This window comes from Vipera berus (genome assembly GCF_964194415.1).
Source record: "Vipera berus genome assembly, chromosome: 4".
NCBI classification, from domain to species: domain Eukaryota; kingdom Metazoa; phylum Chordata; class Lepidosauria; order Squamata; family Viperidae; genus Vipera; species Vipera berus.
Window position 1 is genome coordinate 53,482,319 of NC_138206.1, and position 25,974 is coordinate 53,508,292.

The 25,974-nt window shown below is 40.0% G+C and overlaps 2 protein-coding genes across 9 annotated transcripts in view; one reads left to right on the forward strand and one right to left on the reverse strand.

Annotated features, from left to right (window-relative positions):
* The window catches only part of CRYZL1 (crystallin zeta like 1), a 34,224-nt gene extending 11,046 nt beyond the window's left edge, over window positions 1-23,178 (reverse strand). The window contains exons 1-8 of one of the 7 annotated variants that reach the window (XM_081327524.1): window positions 23,009-23,178; window positions 21,540-21,608; window positions 10,263-10,340; window positions 8,471-8,543; window positions 7,119-7,163; window positions 4,176-4,244; window positions 2,150-2,283; window positions 998-1,109 (exon numbers count right to left, since the gene is read on the reverse strand). In XM_081327524.1, coding sequence (XP_081183650.1) covers window positions 998-1,109; window positions 2,150-2,283; window positions 4,176-4,244; window positions 7,119-7,163; window positions 8,471-8,543; window positions 10,263-10,340; window positions 21,540-21,602 — 574 coding nt within the window. In that variant the 5' untranslated portion in view covers window positions 21,603-21,608; window positions 23,009-23,178. Of the gene's footprint in view, window positions 1-997; window positions 1,110-2,149; window positions 2,284-4,175; window positions 4,245-7,118; window positions 7,164-8,470; window positions 8,544-10,262; window positions 10,341-21,539; window positions 21,609-21,781; window positions 21,875-22,756 lie in introns of those variants that run through there. The other 6 variants (XM_081327526.1, XM_081327525.1, XM_081327529.1 and 3 more) reach the window with 6 other exon arrangements.
* Window positions 23,179-23,673: 495 nt separating this feature from the next.
* Window positions 23,674-25,974, forward strand: part of ITSN1 (intersectin 1) — a 100,169-nt gene continuing 97,868 nt past the window's right edge. Inside the window, exon 1 of one of the 2 annotated variants that reach the window (XM_081327431.1) lies at window positions 23,674-23,992. The gene's annotated coding sequence lies outside the window, so the exon portion shown is untranslated. The remainder of the gene's footprint in view (window positions 23,993-25,974) is intronic. The other variant, XM_081327430.1, reaches the window with a different exon arrangement.

A 25,974-nucleotide genomic window follows, 5' to 3' on the forward strand; every position in this document is an offset into this window, starting at 1 on the left:
TCTTACATAGCAGAAATTTACCTAAAATTATAATCCAAGTCTACACAATGTAACCTCTCAAATTTTGACATCCTTTCCATTATTCCAGGCATGTCAAACTGCCGGCCCGTGGGCCAGATGCGTCATGCCGAAACTGTGCCCACCCCATTGCCGGCAATGGGGAAAAAAATCACGATACGTCGTGCGACGTCACGTGATGTCGCAAGTTTGACATGCCTGCATTATTCTTTCCCTTGTCAATTCCAGGCAGAGACCAGATCAGAATGTTTCCAAAATTACTGGCAAAAAATATCTACCTTAACTGTATATGTCTGAGTAAGACACGTTGGATCAATTCACATGATACACTAGTCAATAAAGCTGGCTATAGTGAATAAGTGAGGCCAATAATCAGCTCATACCTTGGTTGAGAAAGCTCACCATAGTATGTCGTAAACTGCCTGCCCAAAACAAGCCAGAAGACAAACCCCTTAACAAATATAAAAACAAACCTTGGTTTTGTTCTCTCTTCTTCAAAATGCGGCATTCATAATTATACTGAATGTAGCTAATCTACCTTTTTGCCTTAGTACTATAGCTATATGTAATCATTGAACAGAATTGCTACATTCCAATTCCTTTTTTTTTAGAACAGGTATGAAAGTTCATTGTTAGCTAGTATAAATTATATTCAAAGATTGAATTCTAGGTATTAATATTTTTGTTTATCTGATATTTAAATTCTCTTATGCTGCATATTGACAAAATTTAGTCAGTAAAGTTAACATATATAGTTTACATTATGGGTGATTCTGAGCAGATGCTAAAATGTTGGTAATGTATGGGCATAAATGTAGGATGTATCTGAAAGATATAGTTTGGATAGATGATGTAGAATAATACTCTATTTCAGTTTCCTAGATGCCAACCCTTACGAGCTTAGGAACATTTATAAATTTAAAAAATGGTTTGAATTAGGTTTTTTTCATGCAGTTTAGTATAAAACAATTTAACTTACCTACAGGAGGAACAGTCCTCTCCAGACACTGTTTGTCTTCAAGATTATACACAGTAGAAATCACTTTAGCTCCTCTGTGTCGTGCTAACTGAATAGCTATTGTACCAAATGGCTATAGAAAAAATAAAATGGTTATGTACTTGTATTTATACATCTATATCTAGCTGCATTAGAGCCTATTGGAAAAAAATAATCTTTCAAATCCTACATTCAGTGTAAAAGAATCTTAGACTTACAGTATGTGTTTACTTTTCTGCTTTACCTGGAACTTCAGAAACCTTGAAATTTATACTTTTCTTCATTTTTAGCAGCATAAAGGAACATAAAAGATGCCTTGAGAAATGTTTCTGCATGACATGCTAGCAAAAGAAAACCTACACGTTATCCAGAACCTAGTTCCATTGTTCCAAAAATTCAGTTAAAATCTTTTTTCCCCTGTTATCACTCACTGGTTTTAATCCTGTATTCTGGGGTAGCACAGAACAAGCCTTCTCCGTCTTTTTAACGTGTGAGCTCTTCAATATTTAAAAAAGCACTAGAATGATTTTACTTTTATCTTCTCCAAAGTAAATATGCCCTGTTCCTTTAACTTTTCCCCATTGGAATAATTTTTCTTAGCTCTGAACATTTTCAAAAATGATTATCAGGTGACACGTTATTCAAAAATCTACAACTATAATTCAAAAATCTTATTGGTAAGTTGAATTACTGCATCCCATTCCAGTGCTGTACTTGATTTTCTGTATTGCTTAGCAACAGAAATACCTGTACTATATTTTGCTTGGCTGAAAGGCAACGGTAAGAAATACAATGTTGTAGAAAATTAGTGGAATTTAGTTTTTGGTGAAAAAAAAGCATGCCAGATTTCACTGGAATTTACAGAATCACCCTATAATAGTCCTCTCCATAGCCAAATAAGATATTAGTAGCCTATTTCTCCCCCCCACCCATTCATTTAAGTAGCAGAGATTGAGGCATTGCTTAAGGTGTTCATTTAAGTAGCACAGACTAAGGTGATCATTTGGAAAAAAGAACAAGAACAATTCCAGTTGTGTGAACAGAAGGCTGCTTGAACAGCATTGGATTTAACCCACTGAATCTATTTCTAATAGTTTTCAGTATTCTTAAGTTCAATGGCATTTTTATACATACACTTGCACCATCCATTATCAACACGTTCTTTCCATCAGAAACATAAGAGAGATAATGTAGAGCTGTATATGCACGAAGACCGTCATGAATGGTCCCAGCTGATTCAATCCAGGAGATTTTTTCAGGTTTCTGAACTGTTTCACAAAGAATAAAGTTTGGTGATAGACTTTATAGCAGTGTTGAAGCATACAGATGGTCCTTGACTAACAATTATTTGTTTAGTGATCAAACTTGGTGGAGCAGTGGGCTGATGCCTCCTTAAGTAACACCAGCTGCCTGCAATTATTGCAGGTTCGCATCCCACCAGGCTCAAGGTTGACTCAGCCTTCCATCCTTCCCAGGTAGGTAAAATGAGGACCCAGATTGTTGGGGGCAATTAAGCTGACTTTGTAATAATGCCGCTTGGGGTGTGTGTGAAAGCCCTAATAAGCAGGCATATACATAGAATAAAGGCTACTGCTAAGCTTGTAAGCCACCCTGAGTCTTCGGAGAAGGGCGGGATATAAATGTAATAAAAAAAAAAACTTTCAACGGCACTGAAAAAAGTGACTTATGTCCATTTTTCACACATATGACCGTTGCTGCATCCCTACGGCCACGGGATCAAAATTTGGATGCTTGGCAACTAGCATGTATTTATGCCAATTGCAGTGTCCCAGGGTCACGTGATCACATTTTGCGACCTTCTGACAAGCAAAGTCAATGGGCAACTGAGATTCAGTTAACAACTGTGCCAAGAAAGGTCATAAAATGGAACAAACCTGACACTTTACAACTGTCTTGCTTAGCAATTGGGGCTCAATTGTAGTAAGTCGAGGACTACCTATATATTGATCTAAACTAAAAAAAAATAAAATGAAATATTCAATTTGCTATACCTATGAAATCATTATCACACAAAAGTATTCAACATCTTCCCATCTCCATTTGTTTCTCTATTAACCATCTGATATATTGGCTTTAGCTGAGACGAGTTTTTAGAATAATGTTGATCTGACAATGATAAATGTCAAGGCATGAACATTTGAAAAAAAAAATCAAAAGTAATTGAGTAAATTGTTTTATAAAACAACAATTTGTATTATTATTGATTAAATTGTGTTGAGTGCTAAGTTAGGCTTAAAATATGTACGTTAAGAAATAATACAGTTTAACATTGAGAATCTAGAAGTTACATTCAAAATTTAATATGAAATTTGACTAGAGATGTTCCAAACCAGTTTCAAAATGATAGAAATATAAGGGCAAACTGAAATCCAGGTATTATGCAAACCTATGCATGCCATCTGACTATATGAAACTTCATATTTGCCTGTAAATTCTATATATTTATATGATTTGCAGTATATACAACACTTACAAATCTCCAAAGATAGCTCCAAATCGAAATGCAAATATTTCCATATTTCAAAGCAAACCTTTGTAATGGGGCACATTTTCCAACTGCAGAATAAATTTTGCAATTAAAATTTTATGTATTTTATGAATTGGGCATGTTTTGCAATGTGGAAGATTTCCAAATATGATTTTCCACAATATATTAAAGTTACCATGGTTGAGCATAGTGTATATAATAATAATAATAACCTTAATTCCAGACCCAACTCAATGTTCTGTTTCCCCGCCCCCTTGTGATTTTTGGGAAGGACAAAGGGAAGATTTGGCTATTTTCCTTCTTAATAGTTAGTAAATGCTTCCATAAGAAACCAAGAACATCTTAGAATAACATATTAAGAAAACCTAGGATGAAATGCTTGCTTTTACACTTTCAGGGTTAGTCAGAAGGAAGAGTGAGTGAAGTAATAAGAGAAGTTTAGCAGAAACAGATGACTCAGCTTTTGTAGTTTCTGTTTAAAGAGAATGATAACTACTGCTACCATTATTTAAGTCAAATGATAAAGTTTTGATCTAAGATGACAATATTTTCGCATTAAACAAGGTTTATTCACAAACTGAACAATTTTTGAGTACGTTAGGCAGTTACATTTCAGAAACAGTAATGTATTACTGTTTTCTACCTACATACCTAAATAATGCTCATGAACTAGAATCTCTTCACACACTCCAGATTCTTCTGAGTCCAATGGTAAAATTCCTATGAAAACAGGATTTCCTCCAGCTTAAGACAAGAGTACAATCAGCTGAACAACATATCCAAGCACAATCATTGACCTGCACACCTTTGAATTCCATGTAATGCACCTGAATGTGAATAGCCAAGAAGCTTAGTGTGATTTGCCCCTGATGTAGACATAAATAATCTGAATCAAAAATGCAGCATTTTGTCCTTTCTTAAATAACCGTGTTCTGTAAAATAACACATTAAAATAAAGCATGGAGTATAATTAAAACACACTCTTATAAAAATCGTTATTATGGGAGGGGGTGCTTCTGTGATCATAAAATAGTGCTCCATGAATGTGAGCCAATCATAATCCCAAATTCCAGAAGACAAACTAGTGAGATGGTGGTCTCCGTTCATCTATCTTTCCAGGATTTTCTCTACCACTTCTTTACCTTTACGTTTTATTAAAGGAAGGTGGGCCAACAAATCACCAGACTGCAGTCACTATTTTTAAAAAATGCCTATTTGATGTGGCAACTTTCACGTTTTTTAACTGAAATAATCTAAAGCAGATGCCACACAGAGTTTACAAGGACATAAGGAGCCATGGTCATCTAGTTTCTCATCTTTGGTTTAAGACTAACAGTCTGCAGTGATTCTTAATATTTGAAGAAGAATATTAAGAAAGATCCAGATGGGCTATTATGCTGCTTCTTTCCATGTTTCTCCCTTGTATACATACATCTATGCACTGACTTTGAGGCTTTGAGGGTTTTGCAAGATTAGTTTAGGGCCTTTTTCCTATATTTGTCTTGCTTCTCCATCATTAAAGATTGCTGTCATTTGAAGTATTTTATAGCATTTGCTTCAGTCTCATAGGCACACATTATTTTGATTAACATACCTCTTAACTTGGAATGAATTTTTTTAATAAAAACAGATCCCTAATGCAATTGGATGCAAATGACAAATTACTATAAAGTGATTGTCACAATCTTTGATTTCTTTCCCTGTAGACAAGGAATTCAGTTTTTCAGATTTCTTCCAATAGAGAGAAGTTCAATACTTTCTTTCTTTGTCAGCATTTTATTGCAAAACTTTAGCCTTCCCACATAATTATAGTATGAGGAAAAATTGGGCAAAAAAAGGTAATATAGGTACTTTAGAAGGGAGAATTATCGATAAAGCTAAGGCCAGGGAGGACAGTAACAAAATTTCTCCACTGTGCTCCAAGATTATTATACAAATCCAACAACCCAGCTATGAACAAAACATACAGTAATGGGTATTTGCTGGTAGGACTGAATGTGCTGGTATTAAAGAACTATGTCTTCTTGAAGCTCAGGACAGCTGATCTCCTTTTGCGAGCTGAGAAGGCATGTATATGCCTATATATATGTTGGAGTTGTTGCCAGTAAATGTCTATGGAGATTCTCAATCATCCAGGTCATGGTTGTCCCAAAAGTGTTTTTTTCCCCAAAAGGTAACTGGACTCTTGTTGTTTTTTCTTTGAAAAGTTTCACTTTTCATCCAAGAAGCTTCTTCAGTTCTGACTGACTGGTGAGGGATGGAACGATTTATATTCTTTGCAGTCATCTGGTTGTTAGCACTCTAAGGGTTGGTCATTAGCTTTTTGAGAGTCATCGAGGCCACTTGGGGGTTGACCTTTACCTTGGTGGTATAGGATTCTGATTCTCCCAGTCTGTGATCCAGTGGATGATGAGAATCAAAATGTAAATACTGATCTGTGTGGCTTTTCTGTATACTTCAACACTGAGGCTTCTCTCTTCCTTGATGTGTACTGAACAGTCCAAGGCGGCGAGACTATTTTCATTAGCATCTTTGCACGTGAACTTAATGCTGCTGTCCACGGTATTGAGGGGTTTGGTGAAGGCTTCCACTTCCTGTCTTTTAATTTTGAGCCATTTGGGGATTCTCACCACCCACTGGAGCAGAAACTGGGAGTAATTATAACCCTACACCCGGGCTGAAGATTTGCCTACCAAAGAACAAAAACACATCACGGAAGCCCTCAGAACTTGTGGCTATCCTATCCTAACTTGTGGCCTTCATCAAATCCATAAAAACATCTAGCAGGAGATCCTTTATAACGGAAAAAGTAGAGAACAAACAGAGCAACATCGTCATTCTATATGTTGCAGGAATATTGGAAAAACTCAGGAGGATTCTCAACCAACGCAACATTTTGGAAAAAGCACCTTTGAGGTGGCCAATAAGTGTTTTCTGTGCATAGCCACATATGATGAAATTTTATTCAACGGTGCTCAAAGTGACCATGCCAAACGTTTAAACTAATGTAAGAACTTGATGCCAGAAGTAGCACGTTCAGAAGAATATCTTACAAAGGGTGCCTCCGAATGGTTTGCACATCTCTGCTAGCTATAATTTTAGTGTCTAACCCAGTTCCCATACTGAAAAAAAAACATTGTAAGAGCAGCCAATATATGTCTGAGAGACATGACCTCTGAATTCTAAATTAAAACTTCATAACAATTAAGGGAGTGAAAAGCTCTTTGGTCTATGATATATCAAACAGCATTTCTGGATCTGGCTTTCAGTGGGGAAAATGGGAGTTTAACCTGGTTTAAAATGCAGAAAAAGGTTAAACATTTGAGGATTTACCTTGACTAATATGAATTGCACGCTGATTCAAAATAATTATGTCATGGTATGGAATGAATTTAAACAGACATATTCAGATGGGGAAAATTGTAATTGCCATTGCTGAGAAAAATTTCTGGGATCAAGATGAATGTTTGATCTACAATGTTGTATCTATTTCAGACAAATACTCATTCTGAATGTCAAAATAACAGATTTTTTTTTTAAAAAAATGGTACATTTTTACAATTTAAACATTTTAGTTAATTAGATAAAACTTACCTACTACCTCATCTTGAAGCTTAAAGGAAGACACTTTATTTCCAACTGGAAGAAAGTGGGGAAAAAGGAATACATAAAGGAACTATGGCATTTAAAACAATGTTACTGTTAATAATAATTTATTATAAAGTTTTCTAATACATTATGCGATCCACAATGTGATAACTATAGGCAGTTTTAAAAATTACTGAGAAGGGCAAGAAAAAAAAACTTTCTCTGAAATAGAATTTAATCGAAGACTAAAAAGGGAAGCAAGTCTGGACATTACATTCCCAAAAATAAAAACAGGAAAAAAGACTATTAAATTTACATACCCATTTCATCTATAGCTTCAAAACAATCAGATCCACAGATCAATCAACAATGTGCAAGCAATAAACAAAATAAATTCAGTTAATTAAGATAATGTGTTGTAATTCAAGTGGGATGTTTCTGCATCCAACTTCATTTTCTAGCTGCATATGTAAACTAAGACAATGTACTATATGAGCAGCAATTGACTGCAGATTTGTGTTATTTGTCTGGGACTACCTGAATACAGGTCTATAAATCTCCACAGACATCTCCCAAAATACAGTTCATAACTACTGATTTGCTAGTCAAAAGTCTGGCAGTCCTGTCCTAAGGAATTAAGGAAAAGAAATAAGTCAAATTAAAAAAAAAGTCTTTTGAATCTCCACTATTTTCAAACATTTCAATGTATGCGTTTATATAGGCAAACTAGTTTGTAAATATAAAAAGAATTGGATGTTTGAGAGTGAATTTGATAAAAAAAATCCTAGAAATTATTGGCTTATACATTAAATAACAATTGGCACATGTTTTATATTAAATTTCCAATCAAACTCCCTTACTCAATCTCATTAGGTAAACCTGTCACATGGCTTCTTTAAATTTTGGCCTAATATGTTGTGGAAACATCTGTCATTTATATAATATGGTTTATCTTTGCATGATTGTGGCAACTACTGTCTCCACTGCAGCATTAATGCAAACTTTTATACAGGACGAATAAAAAATGAATTTTAAGCGGCTCTCAAATAAAATGATCCTGCACTTTAATCCTGATAAGCCTTTAACATTCACATCTGCTAAAAGTAAAATACCTCTCAGTTGGCATACATTTTTTTATTATATTAGAGCTGTGGTGGGGAATCTGTGGTCCTTTAAATATTGCAGAATTACAACTTCTAGTAGCCTAGGAGTTGTAATTCAGTTGTAATTCTGGAGTGTTGTAGGTTCTGAGAGTGTAATAGGATCTGTAAGAGGATCACTGAACATAGGGATTGGTAATTTTAATATATGAATACATCAAGATTTTATAGAAATATTATGCAAATTAGTATACTTACTTTCCAACACAACACCAGCAATTTCCCTTCCAACAGGTAGAACTTTCTTCTCTTTTTTTATTTCTGATAAAAACTTATGACAATAACAGAAGGTCAATTGTCAAGATTATACATCGGTATAGGGAGCAGTAAAATGCTAATATGGATTCCTGCTACTAACAAAAATGAGACCTTGATTATTTGGAAAAAGAATAATGGGGTCTAAGGCTGCAATAAAATGCATTTGTTCCATAAAGCAAATGTTGAACATATTCTTCTAAGTTATGCACTAAACTGTAAGTCTAGTGTTCTTGAAACTATAAACTTGGTGTGAGAGTTTAGTTTTCATAATAATTACATTGCAAAAACAATTTAATTTTATTAATTGTAAACACTTGAAAGTTTGACTAAAATAGCAATAGCACTTAGACTTATATATTGCTTCACAGTGCTTTATAGCCTTCTCTAAGCGATTTCCAGAGTCAGCATATTGCCCCCAACAATCTGGGTCCTCATTTTACCGATCTCAGAAGGGTGGAAGTCAACCCTGAGCCGGTCAGAATCGAACTGCCGGCAGCCGGCAGTCAGCAGAATTAATCTGTAAAACTGCATTCTAACCACTGCGCCACCATAAAAGTATGTAATACATATATATTTTCAATTTTATTGTGTTTAAAAGGAAGCTATGTAAGCTTAGAAGCAAGTATTTATCTGTAATTATCTATTCTATATGTTAATTATTAAAATCAATATCAAAACATAAAATATATGGCTTTTTATGCTGAACATATACTTTTGAATGCATAATCTTTTAAGTTGTAGCTCTACTTCTATGTACACACTGGCAATCGAACTAACGGGACAAGATAATGCACCCAAAAGAGTGCTTAATTTTAGTAGAGTTAGGCAGCACTCACATAAACCTGTGTTAGTATCAATGTATGTGTAATGGTAATCATGTAAAAGTCTGAAGTAACGTATATGTAGTAAGTGAATCAATTATCATGTGTACAATAGACCATTGGCAAAGTTCTTGCCTATTCACTATTATGACATAGAAGCTAATATTTGAGCCTTAGGATACAGTATTATTTTTCTTCCTCAATGTAACATTTTATATATTTGACAAAGTAAAAGGTTGCCTGAAGGATCATTTTGTCTCAGTTATATCAACCCATCTCATCCGGTCAGGCAGTAAGAACATATTACGGACTCTGTCAGTTAAGGAATTCTGACCAGAGGGGTCTACATAAATCTTCTTTGCTGTCACCCTTACTTTATGGAACATTTTGCCCCCTGAGGTGAGGTTAACCCCCACTCCCATAGTCTTTTGGAAGAGCGTTAAGACCTAGCTCTCTCAAGTGGCAGAGGAATCCAAGAACAATATACAACCCTCGGGATGGTTAGTGGCTTGAAGGCACTATCTTCAACTTTTGTTGCTTTTTTATATATATTTTTATTTGTAAATCACTGAGTCACTTAGTAAGATGGATAGTGTAAAAATTTATCAAGTACCGGTAAATTTAAAAACTCAGACCAATTTATCTAGTAGGAAAAAGGCGAAGGATTAAAGTTAAGCACATATCTACCTACAAGTTTCAAGCTTTGTAGCAAGCTCACCAAACAAAGAAAAAAACGTCCTACATCTAGAACTGTGCTATGATTCATATATGAGTTTATATGATAGATAAGATGGTCAAGATATTAATCTTGTTTGCATGAACTTGCATGAGAGTTTATTCACAGAATAAATTTATAACCATTTGACAACTTTATAAATATATATATAAATATATATACATATATCAAATACCTTTTTATCAATCCAGCTAAGAGCACAGGCTTTAACTTGCACCTTCACATAGTGGTCGCTCACAAAAGGAAGGCCGTCCTAAGGTAAATCGAAAGTATAGGTACAATTTCCAATATATTTTTCGAAAGCAAATCCCAACAGTTTGACTACAATTGAACAACAGTCAAGAACATATTTCAAACTAATAGCATTGGCACATTAGGACAATCCAGGTTAACCTTGCAACTTTCTCTGAAATGTTGATCCTATGCAACTGAAAGCTTATACAGGTAGTCCTCAACTTACGACTGGTCATTTAATGACTGTTTGAAGTTATAATAACCTCGGAAAGAATGGCCCGGAAAACACTTTAAAATGGCCCCCTCCGCTGATCAAGTGATTGCAATCTGGGTGCTTGGCAACCTGTTCGCACATACAACCTATTGTCAAGTACCCTATGATCGATCACATTGTCACCGTTTCCAAAGTCTTCTGACAGTTTCCCCAGAAAGTCAATGGGAAGTCAGCAGGGAAGATTGCAAGGTGCTGCTGTGGAGCTGAGATTTCCTCCCAAACAGTCAGCTTCTTTGAGGGGGAAATCCTCAACGGATTGCAGAAACGGAACTCAATTCCCAAAGATCTGAGCTCCGTTTCTGCAGCCCTTCAAACAGGTTTCCTTCCACGTACGCAGGGGAGGGAAACTCTCTGAAGGGCTGCAGAAACAGAGGTCAGATCCTGAAGATCAAAGCTCTACCACTGCAGCCCTTTGAAGGAGTTCTCCTCCATGCGTGGAGGGAAGATCCAGTGGGCTGCAGGAACGAACCTGGGATCTTCAGGATCCATGCTCCTTCTCTGCATCTCACTGGAGCTTGTCTGCTTTCCGTGTGTGGAAGGGAACTGCTCCAGTCAGGAAAGAGCTCTGTTCTTGCAGCCCATCGAAGCAGTTCTCCTCCACAGGCAGGCAAGAGGAAATCCTCTGGCCGGGTGGAGAAACAGAGTTCGGATCGCAAAGATCCCAGCTGTCTTTCTGCAGTCCTCCAGAGCAGTTCCCTTCTACGCACAGAGAGGAGCTGAACACAGCAGGCAGCTCTTTTTTTTTTAATTGAAAAGTTTTACAGTACATTTTATTTATTTATTTATTTGATTGATTGATTTTATATACCGCCCTATTCCCGAAGGACCCAGGGCGGTTCACAGGGCGAATTAAAACAATACAAAATAAAGAAAGCTAAAATAGAATTAAATTAATACTAGCCCACAATTAAAACAAAAGTTAAAATTTAAATTTAAATTAATTTTAAGCATATACTCCTTCCCTCCCCCTGCCCCCCCACATCCCCTCCCTCCCCCCCTCGATTTCCCAGAGCTGAATACAGGGTATTGCCTCTAACAAACTTAAGCTAAAATATGCTAACCAACTATAAATACACTTAAAATCCTATTGCACTTTAACTCCCCTTAAACATAAGTAAATAATAATACATCTTATAATTCTAATATTCATTCATATGCTACATGATTTTTTTTAGTCCCATATTTATTTTGAATATAATCAATCCATCTTCTCCTTTCCGAGATATATCTCTGTTGCAATTGTTCTTTCAAATATGCCAAAAATTTTGCCATTTCTGCCAAGTTTGAAACTTTTAGAGTCTACTCTTCTATAGTAGGCAGTTCCTCCTTCTTCTAATATTGCGAAACCAAAAGTCTTGCTGCCGTTATTAAATTCAACATCAATTTAGTTTCTGTAACAATACAATCAGTAATAATACCCAGTAGAAATAACTGTGGAGTAAACCTTATCTTTTTCTTAAATATCTTCTGCATATTCCACCAAATTTTAATCCAGAAAGCTTTAACTTTTTTACAAGTCCACCACATATGGTAATACGTTGCGTCCTCACAACCACACCTCCAACATTTAGGCTGATAATTTGGATACATACATGCTAATTTTTTAGGATCTAAGTGCCATCTATAAAACATTTTATAAAAATTCTCTTAAATTTTGTGCCTGAGTAAATTTTATGTTTCTGACCCAATTTTTATTTTTTATTTTATTTTATTTATTTTAATTCCATTTATATCCCGCCCTTCTCCGAAGACTCAGGGCGGCTTACAAGCTTAGCAGTAGCCTTCATTCTATGTATATGCCTGCTTATTAGGGCTTTCACACACCCCCTAAGCGGCATTATTACAAAGTCAGCTTATTGCCCCCAACAATCTGGGTCCTCATTTTACCTACCTCGGAAGGATGGAAGGCTAAGTCAACCTTCCCCCAAACAATCCATCGTTATTGGCTCTTGAATATTCTGGGCCCAGTTTATCATACAATCTTTAACAAGTTCCGTTTCTGAATCTATTTCTATCAATCTCTAATTTGTTTTACCAAATTTTCATCTGTTGTCGAAATGCCAATTTTCTGATCTTCTTTCCATCTACCTTGTATCTGGCCATACTGAAACCAAGTTTGTACTATTTTCCCTTCTTTTAAAATGTTAAATGGCTTTAATTGCCATACATTCCTTTCCAGACTGAGAATATCTTTATATGTAGTCACATCATGTTTAAATCCCAGACTTATATTTTCTATCGCACGCTTAGGTATTGCCCAAATTGGTATTTTATAATTTAACTTGTATCGGTATTTTTTCCAAACTCACAACAGGGCATACCTTAATATATGTGTCTTCAAGATGTTATCCACCTTTTTATCATACAATATTAGGTTAAACCAGATCATATACTTGCTGTTTCAATATTCTCCTGCTCAGCTCTGCCTGCGTCCAAGTATGCAGTACAATATTGGGAGCAGGGATGGTTGCAGCGTCCTGTTCTGTTTCAAAGCCTTGAAACAGAGGAGTCCCCGAGTCTGGAGTTAATTCAGGCTCCGAGGGAGCTCTCACCCTTCAACCCCCAGAATTATCATTATCATTCTGGGGGTCTAGTGGGTTAGGACGCTGAGCTTGTCGATCAGAAGGTCGGCAGTTTGGCGGGTCGAATCCCGAGTGCCGCGTAGCAGAGTGAGCGCCTGTTACTCGTCCCAGCTTCTGCCAACCTAGCAGTTCGAAAGCACGTAAAAATGCAAGTAGAAAAATAGGGACCACTCCGGTGGGAAGGTAACAGCGTTCCGTGCGCCTTTGGCGTCTAGTCATGCCGGCCACATGACCACGGAGATGTCCTCGGACAAACGCTGGCTCTTCGGCTTTGAAACGGAGATGAGCACCGGCCCCTAGAGTTGGAAACGACTAGCACGCATGTGCGGGGGAACCTTTACCTTTTTACCTAGGGGAGCTCTACCTCTACCTGAATGCTCACCCCCCCTCTTCTCCCGAGGGGGGGAATTCCCAAACCGCAAAACAGCTGATTGTCGCTGTTTTCGCGATTTAAACAGAGCAATGGGGCTGACGGTCAAAAATGACCCCCATCGACGGAGCCTTGCCACCTGGAAGTCAGCAGGCAGCTCTTTTGTCTGCCTGCTTAACAACCTGGCAGATCGCTTAATGACTGCAACAGCGAGCGCCAAAACTGTAGTTGTGTGGGTGTCTTGCTTAGCAACCATTTCACTCAATGACCAAGATTCCAGTCCCAGCTGTAGCTGTAAGTCGAAAACTACCTGTAACTGCTGAATAAACATATTTAAAACAGAGCATGTATTCCAAGCAGTATTAGGAAGAGCAGTGAAAACAGAAATGCAGAATTACATTACAAGCAAACATTTGTAAGAAATTCGAGCAGAATATTGTGTCTGAAAAGGCAATGGGGCCTAGGAATATTAAGTGGAGCAGAGAGGCAGTGGCAAGCTGGGGTGCTTAATCTATTCCAATCTACCACTTTATTTTATTCTATAATCTGTAAAGCGCTTTACTCCATGTGGAGAAAATACAATAGCAAAAGTAATTATAATTTTGGATCAATGAAATAGAGAATTGAATCACAGTAATGGTATAAAAACAAAGTGAAATAGAAAAATGAAACATTTCTCACTTTCATCTGCTTTCCCACAAATGGTCAAATGTGGCACATATTTCCCAGAAACATTTAGTCCTACCCTAAAAAAAGATGGCAAACTGCAAATCTCCTAATGATATGCATATATTTTATTAAATCTTACTATAAAACGTTATAGGCAAAGTAATTCTAAAATAAATAATATATGTACAGTAAAATCATTTTCATATAATTATTTGCCAACAATGCTTTCCACAACTGTCTTAGGACACCATTTATAAAGTTGGTATTTTAATAAAGCTGGCTGAAATACAGTAGATTCAGCATGGTAACACATCGTTTATATCTAATATATTTATATCTAATATGAAGAGCGGTTAGATTAGTTTATGTTGAAATGGTTTATTTAATGAGTTTTGGAAATCACTTCACTCCTTTCTTTTATAGTACTAATTTTATGTGTTCAGCAAAGAAAATTATGCTAAAGATAATGGATTGTGACTTTAATATTACTAAGCAATTCCTGCTAAAATGCAATGCTGACTTCCTTAAATTCATGTGATTACATCGTTTCCTCACTATTTCAGATCATTTCTTTAAAATGGAAAGTGACAAATTTTGCTAACAGATGCACTTCTTTTGCTGTGCTGTGAAGAAAATAACTGCTGGACTTAGAGGTTTCTACTTTAAAAATATAAATTATTACATAACTTTAAGTGCAGTAAGTCTAGGCTTGATTCTTAATGCATGGCTACATCATGGTTGGGCTGCTCAGATTGTGCTATATGTTTTCATGTTTCTTCCTATCATAATATAGTTCTATTCCCTCTTCTGAGTTCAAACAATCCAATATGCTATTATATCTGTATTAACTATAGTTTAAACCAGGGGTTCTCAATCTTGCAACTTTAAGACAGGTGGACCAACTCCCAAAATTCCCCAACCCCAGCATGGCTGGCTGGGAAATTTTGGGAGTTGAAGCCCGCGTGTCTTAAAAGTTGCCAGGATTGGGAACCCATGGTTTACACAATTATACTCCACCAGAATATTTGGAAATTTGTTCCAAATTAATTTTGATTTCGTTTGCCGGCTTTCTTTCAGAAAATAAGGGCCTTTTGACTGGAAATATGTTTCTTAAAATAAATGGTACTTAAATACATACAGATCACAAAATCAGTTAACAATAACATGATATAAAAGAGCCTTGGTGGAGCAGTGGGCTAATGCCTCCTTAAGTAACACCAGCTGCCTGGAATTAGTGCAGGTTCGCATCCCACCAGGCTCAAGGTTGACTCAGCCTTCCATCCTTCCGAGGTAGGTAAAATGAGGACCCAGATTGTTGGGGGCAATTAAGCTGACTTTGTAATAATGCCGCTTGGGGGGGCCGAAAGCCCTAATAAGCAGGCATATACATAGAATGAAGGCTACTGCTAAGCTTGTAAGCCGCCCTGAGTCTTCGGAGAAGGGCGGGATATAAATGGAATTAAAATAAAAAAAAATAAAAAAAATAAAATATAAAACACATAATAAAAAGGCCTGTGATCATGCTTAATCTATTTTGCTATTAAGAAAGCAAAATTCTACATTCTACAATTAAACATTTAGCTATTGCAAGAGTTATTCTAGGATCCTTATCCACCAAAAATACAGTATATATATCTCCCCAAATAAACAATTTTGTCCAAACAGCCTAAAAAGAGGTATTAGCAGCCAACTTCTAATAAACAAAATTACAATAAAGTAAAATATGAGTCTGTGGTTTGATAGTTTCATCTTTTTAAGGGAAAACATTTCTGCATAGTTTTTGAAATTTAGAAAATAAATTAGAAAACACAGCTGGTGACAAGATATTGAACTTCAATAGTATAAAAACCCTATTATTTGTAGGTTGGTCAAAGTATGTTGAAACGTAAACAACATTTTATTCTAACCTAGTTGCATTGTTTGTGAGAGCCTTCTGTATTCAGTTAGCTCGGGAGTTCATGGCTTCCATGACAGCCATGGGCCTGACCCAGGTTATTGAGGGCCCGACTCATGAGGGGGATCACACTCTCGACCTGGTGTTCCTGTCTGGACAGTGGTTGGATGATCTGGGAGGGGGTTCTCCATCTATCACCCCTCTGTCATGGTCAGATCATCACCTCCTGAGGCTGGTTTTCTGTCATGGCATCCCCCGCCGCTGGGCGGCGGAGCCGACCAGGTGGTTCCGCCCCAGGCGCCTAATGGACCCAGATCGCTTCCAGAGGGCGCTTGGGCCTATACCTATCACCCTTACCCACAGCCCAGTCGATGCCCTGGTGGTGGCCTGGGAAACGGCAGCCACCAGGGCACTCGACTGCGTTGTACCCATGCAACCTCTGACCCGTCGCAGATCCCGTTGGGCCCCATGGTTCTCTGTGGAGCTCCGGGAGATGAAGCGTCGGAGACGAGGTCTAGAGAGCGGTTGGAGATCCAGCCGATCCGAATCCGACCGATTGCAGTTAAGAACCTTTATAAGGTCTTATCTTGCGGCGATAGGGACGGCGAAGTCTAACTACTTTGCCGCCCTTATCGCGTCCGCAGATAATCGCCCGGCCGCCCTGTTTAGGGTGACTCGCTCCCTCCTTAATCAGGAGGTGAGAGAGGATCCCTTGCAGGGACGAGCCGAGGAGTTTAGTCATCATCTGGCGGACAAAATCGCTCGGATCCGGACCGGCTTGGACTCTGACTGGGCAGAGTCTAATGTGGAGGAATCAGGCGGTCTTGAGCACGTTATCTGGAATGAGTTCGACCCTGTTTCCCCTGATGATGTGGACAGGATCATGGGGAGACTGAGCACCACCACCTGTTTGTTGGATCCGTGCCCCTCCTGGCTAGCTTATGCGGCTCGGGAAGGAACACGAGGCTGGTTCCATGCAGTAATAACTGCTTCCTTGAAGGAGGGTGTCTTTCCTGCCGCCTTGAAGGAGGCGGTGGTGAGACCCCTTCTCAAGAAGCCTGCTTTGGACCCGGCTGTTTTAAACAACTACCGTCCAGTCTCCAACCTTCGCTTTCTGGCGAAGGTTGTTGAGAGCGTGGTGGCGCATCAGCTCCCTCTGTTCCTGGAGGAAACTGATTATCTGGACCCGTACCAATCGGGCTTCAGGCCCGGACACAGCACGGAGACGGCATTGGTCGCGCTGGTGAATGATCTCTGGAGGGCTAGGGACAGGGGTTGCTCCTCTGTCCTGGTCCTATTAGATCTCTCAGCGGCGTTCGATACCATCAACCATGGTATCCTACTGCGGCGTCTCAGGGGGCTGGGAGTGGGAGGCACCGTTCTACGGTGGTTCTCCTCCTACCTCCAGGGCCGCTCGCAGTCGGTGTTGACAGGAGGGCAGAGATCCGCCCCGAGGTCTCTCATTTGTGGAGTTCCTCAGGGGTCGGTTCTCTCGCCTCTCCTGTTCAACATCTATATGAAGCCGCTGGGCGAGATCATTCGTGGTTTTGGGGTGGGGTATCATCAGTACGCTGATGATACCCAACTTTTTCTTTCCACCCCGAACCAACCCAGTGATGCCCTCTCCGTGATGTCCCGGTGCCTGGAGGCGGTTCAGGTCTGGATGGGGAGAAACAGGCTTCGTCTCAATCCCGCCAAGACTGAATGGCTGTGCATATCGGCATCTCGGGTTAACCAAGTTATTCCATCCTTAATGATGGGGGGTGAGGTGTTACCCCCCGTCGATAGGGCTCGCAACTTGGGCGTCCTCCTGGATTCACGGCTCAATTTCGAAGACCATATAGGAGCCGTGACCAGGGGGGCTTTTGCTCAGGTTCGCCTGGTGCGCCAGTTGCGTCCCTATCTGGACCGAGACGCCCTACACACAGTTACTCACGCGCTTGTGACCTTCCGTTTGGACTACTGTAACGCTCTCTACATGGGGCTGCCCTTGAAGACCACTCGGAGGCTTCAATTGGTGCAGAATGCGGCCGCGCGAGTTGTAATGGGGGGTTTCCCGATACTCCCATGTAACACCTCTACTCCGTGAGCTGCATTGGCTTCCGGTTGCCCTCCGGGTGAAATTCAAGGTGCTGGTTATCACCTATAAAGCCCTACATGGCCTGGGTCCGGGATATCTGAGGGAACACCTGCTGCCGGCATCAAACGCCCTTCGCCCAGTGCGCTCCCACAGGGAGGGTCTGCTCAGGGTCCCGCCGGTAAGAGATTGCCGGCGGGTGACACCCAGGGATAGGGCCTTCTCGGTGGGAGCGCCTGCCCTCTGGAACCAGCTGCCGGTGGAACTGAGAACTGCCCCCAACCTCCGATCATTCCGCCGGGGCCTGAAGACCTGGCTCTTCGAGCTCTCGGGCCCAGACTGAGGAGAAATTTTTAATTGAGGTTCTTTTTAATTGAGCACAGGGTCAATTTAATATTTTTTAATTTGGTTCTTAACTTTGTATGTTGGATTTTTAATTCCCTGTAAACCGCCCTGAGTCCTCAGGGAATAGGGCGGTATATAAATGTAACTAAATAAATAAAATAAATAAATAAATAATCAAGTTCCCTTCATCCTGTGCGCTCTCACAGGGAGGGCCTTCTCAGGGTGCCGCTGGCAAAGGATTGCCGGCGGGCAACGCCCAGGGGGAGGGCCTTCTCTGTGGGCGCGCCTGCCCTCTGGAACCAGTTACCCGTAGAGCTTAGGACTGCCACTGAGCTTCGTTCATTCTGCCGGGACCTGAAGACCTGGCTCTTTGAGCTTTCTGGGCAGGACTGAGGATTTTTAATTTTTTAACTTATTGTAATTGGGTTTTTAATTAGAGTTATAGGGGTTTTAGATTTTAATTAAGGATAATTTAATCTATTTTAATTGTTATTTTGTATTGTGATGCTGTTTTAATTGCCTTGTGAACCGCCCTGGGTCCTGCAGGAGAAGGGCGGTATATAAGTTTAATAAATAAATAAATAAATAAATAATTCTGCACTGGGAATTTGTTACCTGAGAAAAATGCAATCTTTTCTTGTCCCAAGCTCATCAGCAGCTCAGGTAAAAATCCCATTTTCTGCAATTTGTCATTTATTTGCTGTGTCCATGAAGAAAAATTGTCAGGATAAGATGCACCAGATCTTGAGCTTAAAAATTAACATTTGTTTGATATTAAAGCACAGTTAGACACCATTGTTTCAATTTTAGGAACTCTACCTCTAGACATAGGACAATACTGTTTCATTTATCTTAGAAAGTTGGTTTGTAGTCTCTCCCTGGCTTGTAATAGTTGATGCCTGGGTTCAGTTGGGCTTTGTCTAGGACTTGTGCCAATGTCTTGGTTTCAGAAAGTTTCACTGCAGCTGGTACTCTTGCTACTGAAGTCTTCTAAGCATCCAAAGCAACCTAGGCAGTGTAAGTATGTCCCTTCTCCAAATATTGCAGTGCAAACCTGATACTTAACAAATGGAACATGCTGCATTTTATGCTCCTCAGCACTCAAAGTCCATTTTTAACAAATGCATGGCTTTTATTTTCTTATAGTTAATCTGGAATCAGTGTTCCTTATAGCAGGGCTTTTCAACCAGTGATACGGGTACCACCTGTGGTACATTGGCACCTGGCAGGTGGTACGCAACCATCCTAGAGAAGTGGTAGCAGGGGAGGGGAATGAGCTGAACTGGTGGCAGCACCCTATAAGCCTGAGCAAGAGATGGCTGGAGCGGCAGGGCTATCAGGGCTCAGTGGAAGAGCCAGGATCAGCACCAGGCTCTTGTGATTTACATTCAGATGCTTGGCAACTGATTCATATTTATGACGGTCACAGTGTCCCAGGATCATGTGAAGTGACCAAAACTTGCTGCAACCATCCAGATAGGGGGGGGGGATAAAAACCAAACACCACCCCACCCCACCCCCGCTGCCAATCCTCAACAGAAATGCTCACAGAAATGAAAACCTCGGACAGGAGGAAGAGCGCCGCTGGGCAGGCGGGTATCTTGCTCGGCTGTGGTTTGGGGAGGGCACTTTTTTCAGTGCCATTGTAACTTCGAATAGTCACTAAGCAAACTGTTGTAAGTCGAGGACTACCTGTACTTCATTACTTTTTTCCCTTTTTTTTGGTCATCAAGTTTTTGACACCTTGCTAGGTGACTGGTGGTACTCAGATGTTGCCATATCCTAAAAGTGGTACAATAGGTGAAAAGGTTGAAAATCCCTGCCTTATAGAAATAGGTGTGTCCCTGTATGGCCAACTGGTGTCTTGATATGGCTGTATCCTTTGAGGAAATAAACTACTAATGAATTGCTGTAAAACCTGAATAATAATAATAGTCCAAAACACACTCTTATTTATCCTATTACTGGTTGATGCTGAATTGGAAAGATGACTGTTATGTATAACTCCCTCTCAGGCTAGTGTTCTTGTGAAGTGCATATAGTTGGGTATCTCTCTATTGATTGGAGATGGCTTAAGCTTGTGACCTAGAGATACTGTAGGAAGTCAGCCCCCGCCCCCGCGAGAATGAAATATTTTTGGGAATATTAAAGAAGGCAGAATATTATATTTCCTCAAAGGAGAAATGGAGAAAAATCTTAAAGGCAGAAAGCAGCCCCTGTCTTTCTTAATAGCCTCAAGCAGAAGCCTCAAGCCTTTAGAGGTGAATATTTTGTACCTATTAAGAAAGACTGGGTCAATCTATTCATAAACACAATGCCTTCAACCCCCACAGCTGACGGAATTAAGAATTTACATTCCCCCACCTAAATTTTAAGGACAGGACATGACCTTTAAGACATAATAGGATTAACCCACCATCATTAAACCAGAAAAAGAGACAAAAGCCCACCTCATTGCACAACCCAGAAACATTTGCACTTCAAAGTCTCATGGCCCCATAAAGATCCATCCACTCTTAAGTGGTCATTTGGTCAGCTATCCCCGAATTGCACACAGTTGTTGGTTCTGCTCATCATTCTTTCCAAACAGCACCCCCTCCATTTTATTTCCAGTGTCTTAGCTTCCATTTTATTTACTCCTGGCTTGGAACTGGACCTAATGATTTTTCTTTCAACAATACAATCAAAGGTCTGCTTAAGATCAAACAGGGCAAAAAGACCTGATTTAAGCCAGTGGCCTCCAATGTTTTGAGCACCAGGGACTGGTTCCAAGGAGAGACATTTTTCTGCAGACCGGAGGGGGGCGTGCTTTCACGTGCTACCTGCATCCCGTGGATGGAGCTTTGCTTGTTTGCATGGTCCACTTTCTGATATGCCGGTGCAAGTGCCAGTCCACGGACCCAATTTAGGTGGCTAGATATACTGTTCAATTTAACACTGGGAAAGTATCAGTGCCTGATCAAATATGCAACTCTGAATGGATGTGTAAGAGAGCAGTGTAACTCACCTTTTCCAGGAAGATGAACTCTCTTTCTTTTTCAGAATTCTGCTGCCAATATAAGCCTTTCATAGTGATCTTTAAAATTCAGAGAAGAAAATAAAATCCCTCTTGCTATAAAACTCACGATATTAGAAAATTTTCAGGTCAGATATAGTAAGACCCTAAACAGATTTCTATCTAAGAATTTGGTAAGTTTTGGTAAACATCTTAAGTTTTACAAAAAAAAAGGATTGTGGATGTTAACCTACTATTAGATATGAAGGTAAGAGATGGTATTTCTGTATTACTTCCCATTCAAAAATGAATGCCAAATTGTTGTGTGACATTGGTGAGGTTGAATAACATGCTAACAAAAAATATGATACCTCCTCATTGAATTAAGTTTGTGATGCTGTTTATTTATCAAATTTGTATAGCTGTCCCTCTCAAAAAGCAACTGTTATAAAAATGCAGCTGTGATTAGTTTATGATTCAATGTGTTGCACAATACACCCAGCATTGTAAATTTATGGTTGCCTGTTGTGCAAGTCCAATCTGATTTATTCAGAAAACTATTGATCAATTAACTATGCGTCAGTATTAATTCCTTTCAAAATGGCAATAGTAAGCAACATAGCAATAGATCCAAAGTGCATTTTCTTCACAATGAGAAAAGAAATTACTAGTATTTTTTTTTAATCCCATTTATATCCCGCCCTTCTCAGAAGACTCAGGGTGGCTTACAATCTAAAGCACAAATCAATGTGCTTTAGCAATTTAGCAAAATTTTCCCCCTTAGTTAATAGTATTTTGCTTTAGAAATCTGTAAAATCTGCTCAGCACTATAAAAACAGGCTTTAGGATATCCCATAACTGAAAAATAGGTTTGAATAAATCAGCTACTTTATTCACAGATTAATTAATCCATTGTCCGGGTGCAGCCTTTGTTTACTTCATTAGGGCCAATGTTTATATTTGGGTTACTACACAAAACCGTTCAGCATCTGAATTTATACATCACTCTGTGCTTTAGATCCTGAATTAAATAGTTAACACTCAACCAGGGTTCATAAGCCATAAAACCTGAATTCACACAATATGCTATATACACCAAACCAGTCATGCCATATTGTGAGCTAAGGGCAAACCGTTTACGTTACAGCTTAGGGGTAGGATGTGAATCCTTTTTAGCTAAAACAATGGTTTTTTTTCGCCCAATTTTTCAGATGGAACCAACACGTAACAGATTTGGCATATGATCAGTTATTACGAGACGGTTACGGGTTCAGTTTCAAGAGTCTTGAAACTCTTTAAAGGCGCAGCTGAAACGAAGCGTGTAGAGCTCCTGCAGAGCTACCGGACAATCAAGGAGAGACAACGGACGACACGGTTACTGTACAGCTGCACCGCGACACGCACTCCCTGCCGTTCACACGTCTAGCACCCCTCACCCGGGCGAGAAAAAGAGTCCGCGACTATCTCGCCAAGCCCATTACCTCTTCGAGGCCCCTCTTGTAGTCTCGCGGGAGCGGAAACGTCGATTCCCAAATCCTACAAATAAGGGTTCCCTGAAAAGGCCACTGTTAATTGGTCGACCCGGCCGTCACTCGAAGCAAAGGCGGGACCACACGGCAAGAATCTTCCATTCAGACTTCCCTCGAGCGTTTCACGGCTCTCTCTCTCTTTTTTTTTTGGAGTTTCTGAATTAAAAGGACTACATTTCCCGGTACTCTGCGCAACGCGAGTCATCTGGTTTCAGTACGGAGCGCCTCTCCAATTGCTGAAGGGTGGACAAGTCAGGGTGGACACGTGAAAAGCCGAGTGCTTTGGTTTGAATACTATTCGAGGTTATGCGTACTTTTCCTGGATAGAAGAATCAAGAAGTTTTTAATGACCTTCCTGGGGCTGGAAACCTCAGCCCTTCCACCTTTTCCTTCTATCGTTTTCCCACATTCACTACTGCTGATTTTTCGTCCGTTTGGGAACCGTAAGAATACGGTTAGCCAACTCAAAAAAAAAACACAAACACTCCCTCAGGCATCGTTAGAAACCAGCGCTTTACAGCGCTCCATTGAGCGGCATTTCCGCCTTCCCGACTGGTGAAAGGGGGTGTCCGTCATTTAGAAAAGGGGCGGGATCGCTGGCCGAACGAAAAGGCGGTTGGCTGCCCGGGGATTGGTCTCTCTCCGCGTTGCGCAGTAATATAGCGGGTGTGTGTGAGTGAGAAAGAGAGAGAGAGAGAGAGAGAGAGAGAGAAAAGAAGAAGCCGGGAAGGCAGGTCTCTTTCCCCTCCCCCTCCTTTCTCTCCGAGACGGCGGTGACTCCAAAGAGGCGGCGGCGGTTAAAGCAGCAGCAATAGCAGCAGCGGGCGCGGGAGGGAATGGTGCTTTTCGCTGAGGCGATGGCCTTTGCTGCTCGGCCGTCTGCCCTCCGTCCTGGCCGAGGTTGCGAGGAGGACACCGGAGACCGATAGATGTGAGGTAACGGCAAGGGAGCGGAGGGGGAGTCGGGCTGTGGGAAAGAGGGCTGAATTGGCGGCGAGAGCGCTGGGGGTCAGTCGGGGGAGGTGAGCGCAGGCGCTTTGAGGAGGACGCCCCGACCCCTTCCCCAACGTGTTTTTTTTTCTCTTTCCCGCTGCTCTTTCCCACGGCTGCGAGGTTGGGGCCGCCGGAGGTTTCCCCTTCTGCCTCCAGAGACCACCCCCCCCCTCACTCCGCCGCCGCCGCCGCCTTTTCCATTTCTCCCAGGCTGCTCCTGCCTGGCCGGATGGTTTCCCCTCTGATTGTTTCCAGACTCGCCTTCTGTCTTGTCCTCCTCTTTCCTCTTCGCCTGGCTCTTCACATCGCAGCAGCAGCCTCTTGGCTGGCGTGATCCTGATCGGTGTGGACGAGTGACCCCTATCGCGCGTGGGGAGTTCTTTGCTGGGGGCCGTGATTGCCATATATACATACATACATACATACATACATACATACATATACACACACACACACACACACACACACACACACACACACACACATATATATATATATATATATATATATATATATATATATATATATATATATATATATATATATATATATATATATATATATATATATATATATATATATATATATATATATATATATATATATATACATACATACATACATACATACATACATCATATATCTCGCTAGGGACGATGCGGGTGCGGGTCTCCTTTGAATCCTTTTGGTTCCTTAGCGCGGAAGGGGCGGAATAGATGGAAGGAGCGGAGCCCAGAAGGGTGTGCTGGGAAGACGGGGCCCTGTTCTCTGTGCATGGCTTGTGGCCAGTTCGGACGAGCGAGTGCCCTGCCTTGTCTGCGAAAGGGTGTCAACGCCTCCTGTTCCGTGGCTTTATGAATCAGCTTGTTTGCACTGTTATCCGTTTTGGGATCGACTCCCCGGAAGATGATATATATATATAGTAAGGCAGACCAATAAGTGGATAAGCCACCACCACTACAATGCTGGGTAAATCCGTGCAATGTTGGTCCCTGGCAGCCATGGCTCATTGAGAGGAATTCTCATTTACCTATTAGGCTCTTGACATTTTTCTGGCAAAACAAATACTAGTAAAAAGTCTTTGCATCTGCCCGGCCTTGCGCTTGTCTGTTGCTATCTCTTTGCCCCCAGCCTGTGTTCAAGAAAGTTATCTTTTTTTTCCTTTTTCTTCCCTACTCTAGTGAAAATGCTTCAACGCATTTTGTGGCCAGATTTGATTTAGAATCTGTGTGTTAAAAATGGGAAATCCCAGATAGCTAGTTGAATGGTGATATCTGATGAACGAAAGGCGCTGATGTAGTTCAGTAATTAGAGGAAATGTCAGAACTTATGACATTAAATAACCATGGTATGATTTGGCATAGGGATGCAGAACATCTTGTTGCCTCTAGTTTAAGAATTTTCTGTTTCTTCGGGAATCTAATTTTCCTATTTCCATATTTTCAGACAGAAAATATGGCATCAGCTGCATTAGAAATTAAGTCAGTTTCCTTCATGTGTTGTTATTGTTTCTCATTTTTTTCAAGATGGTCCTCTGGGGAAGTTATCTTTTATAAAAAATCTTATTTCTTGTGCTGTTAAATTGAGTGGAAACTAGGTAGTGTAGCATACAGAAATTAGATTGTAATGATAAGGCAAGCAAGAAAGCCTGGTTTTGCTTCAAAAATGAAGCTTGAGAGGCAGAATCTGAGAACTTTCAAAAGTACAAAAAGTTAAACACGCAATATAAAAAAATCCATTAAACTGTATATAAAGTAACAACATACTAAAATTAACCATTAGGAAAGGTTCAATGTAAAATTTCTACCCACTTGCCAGAAAGTAAAAATAAATACTGTATAATAAAACTGAACAATATTAAATTTGAGCATAAATTATAAAAATAAAACTTAAAGCAAGTACAAAGAGTTGCTGTCGGTCTTAAA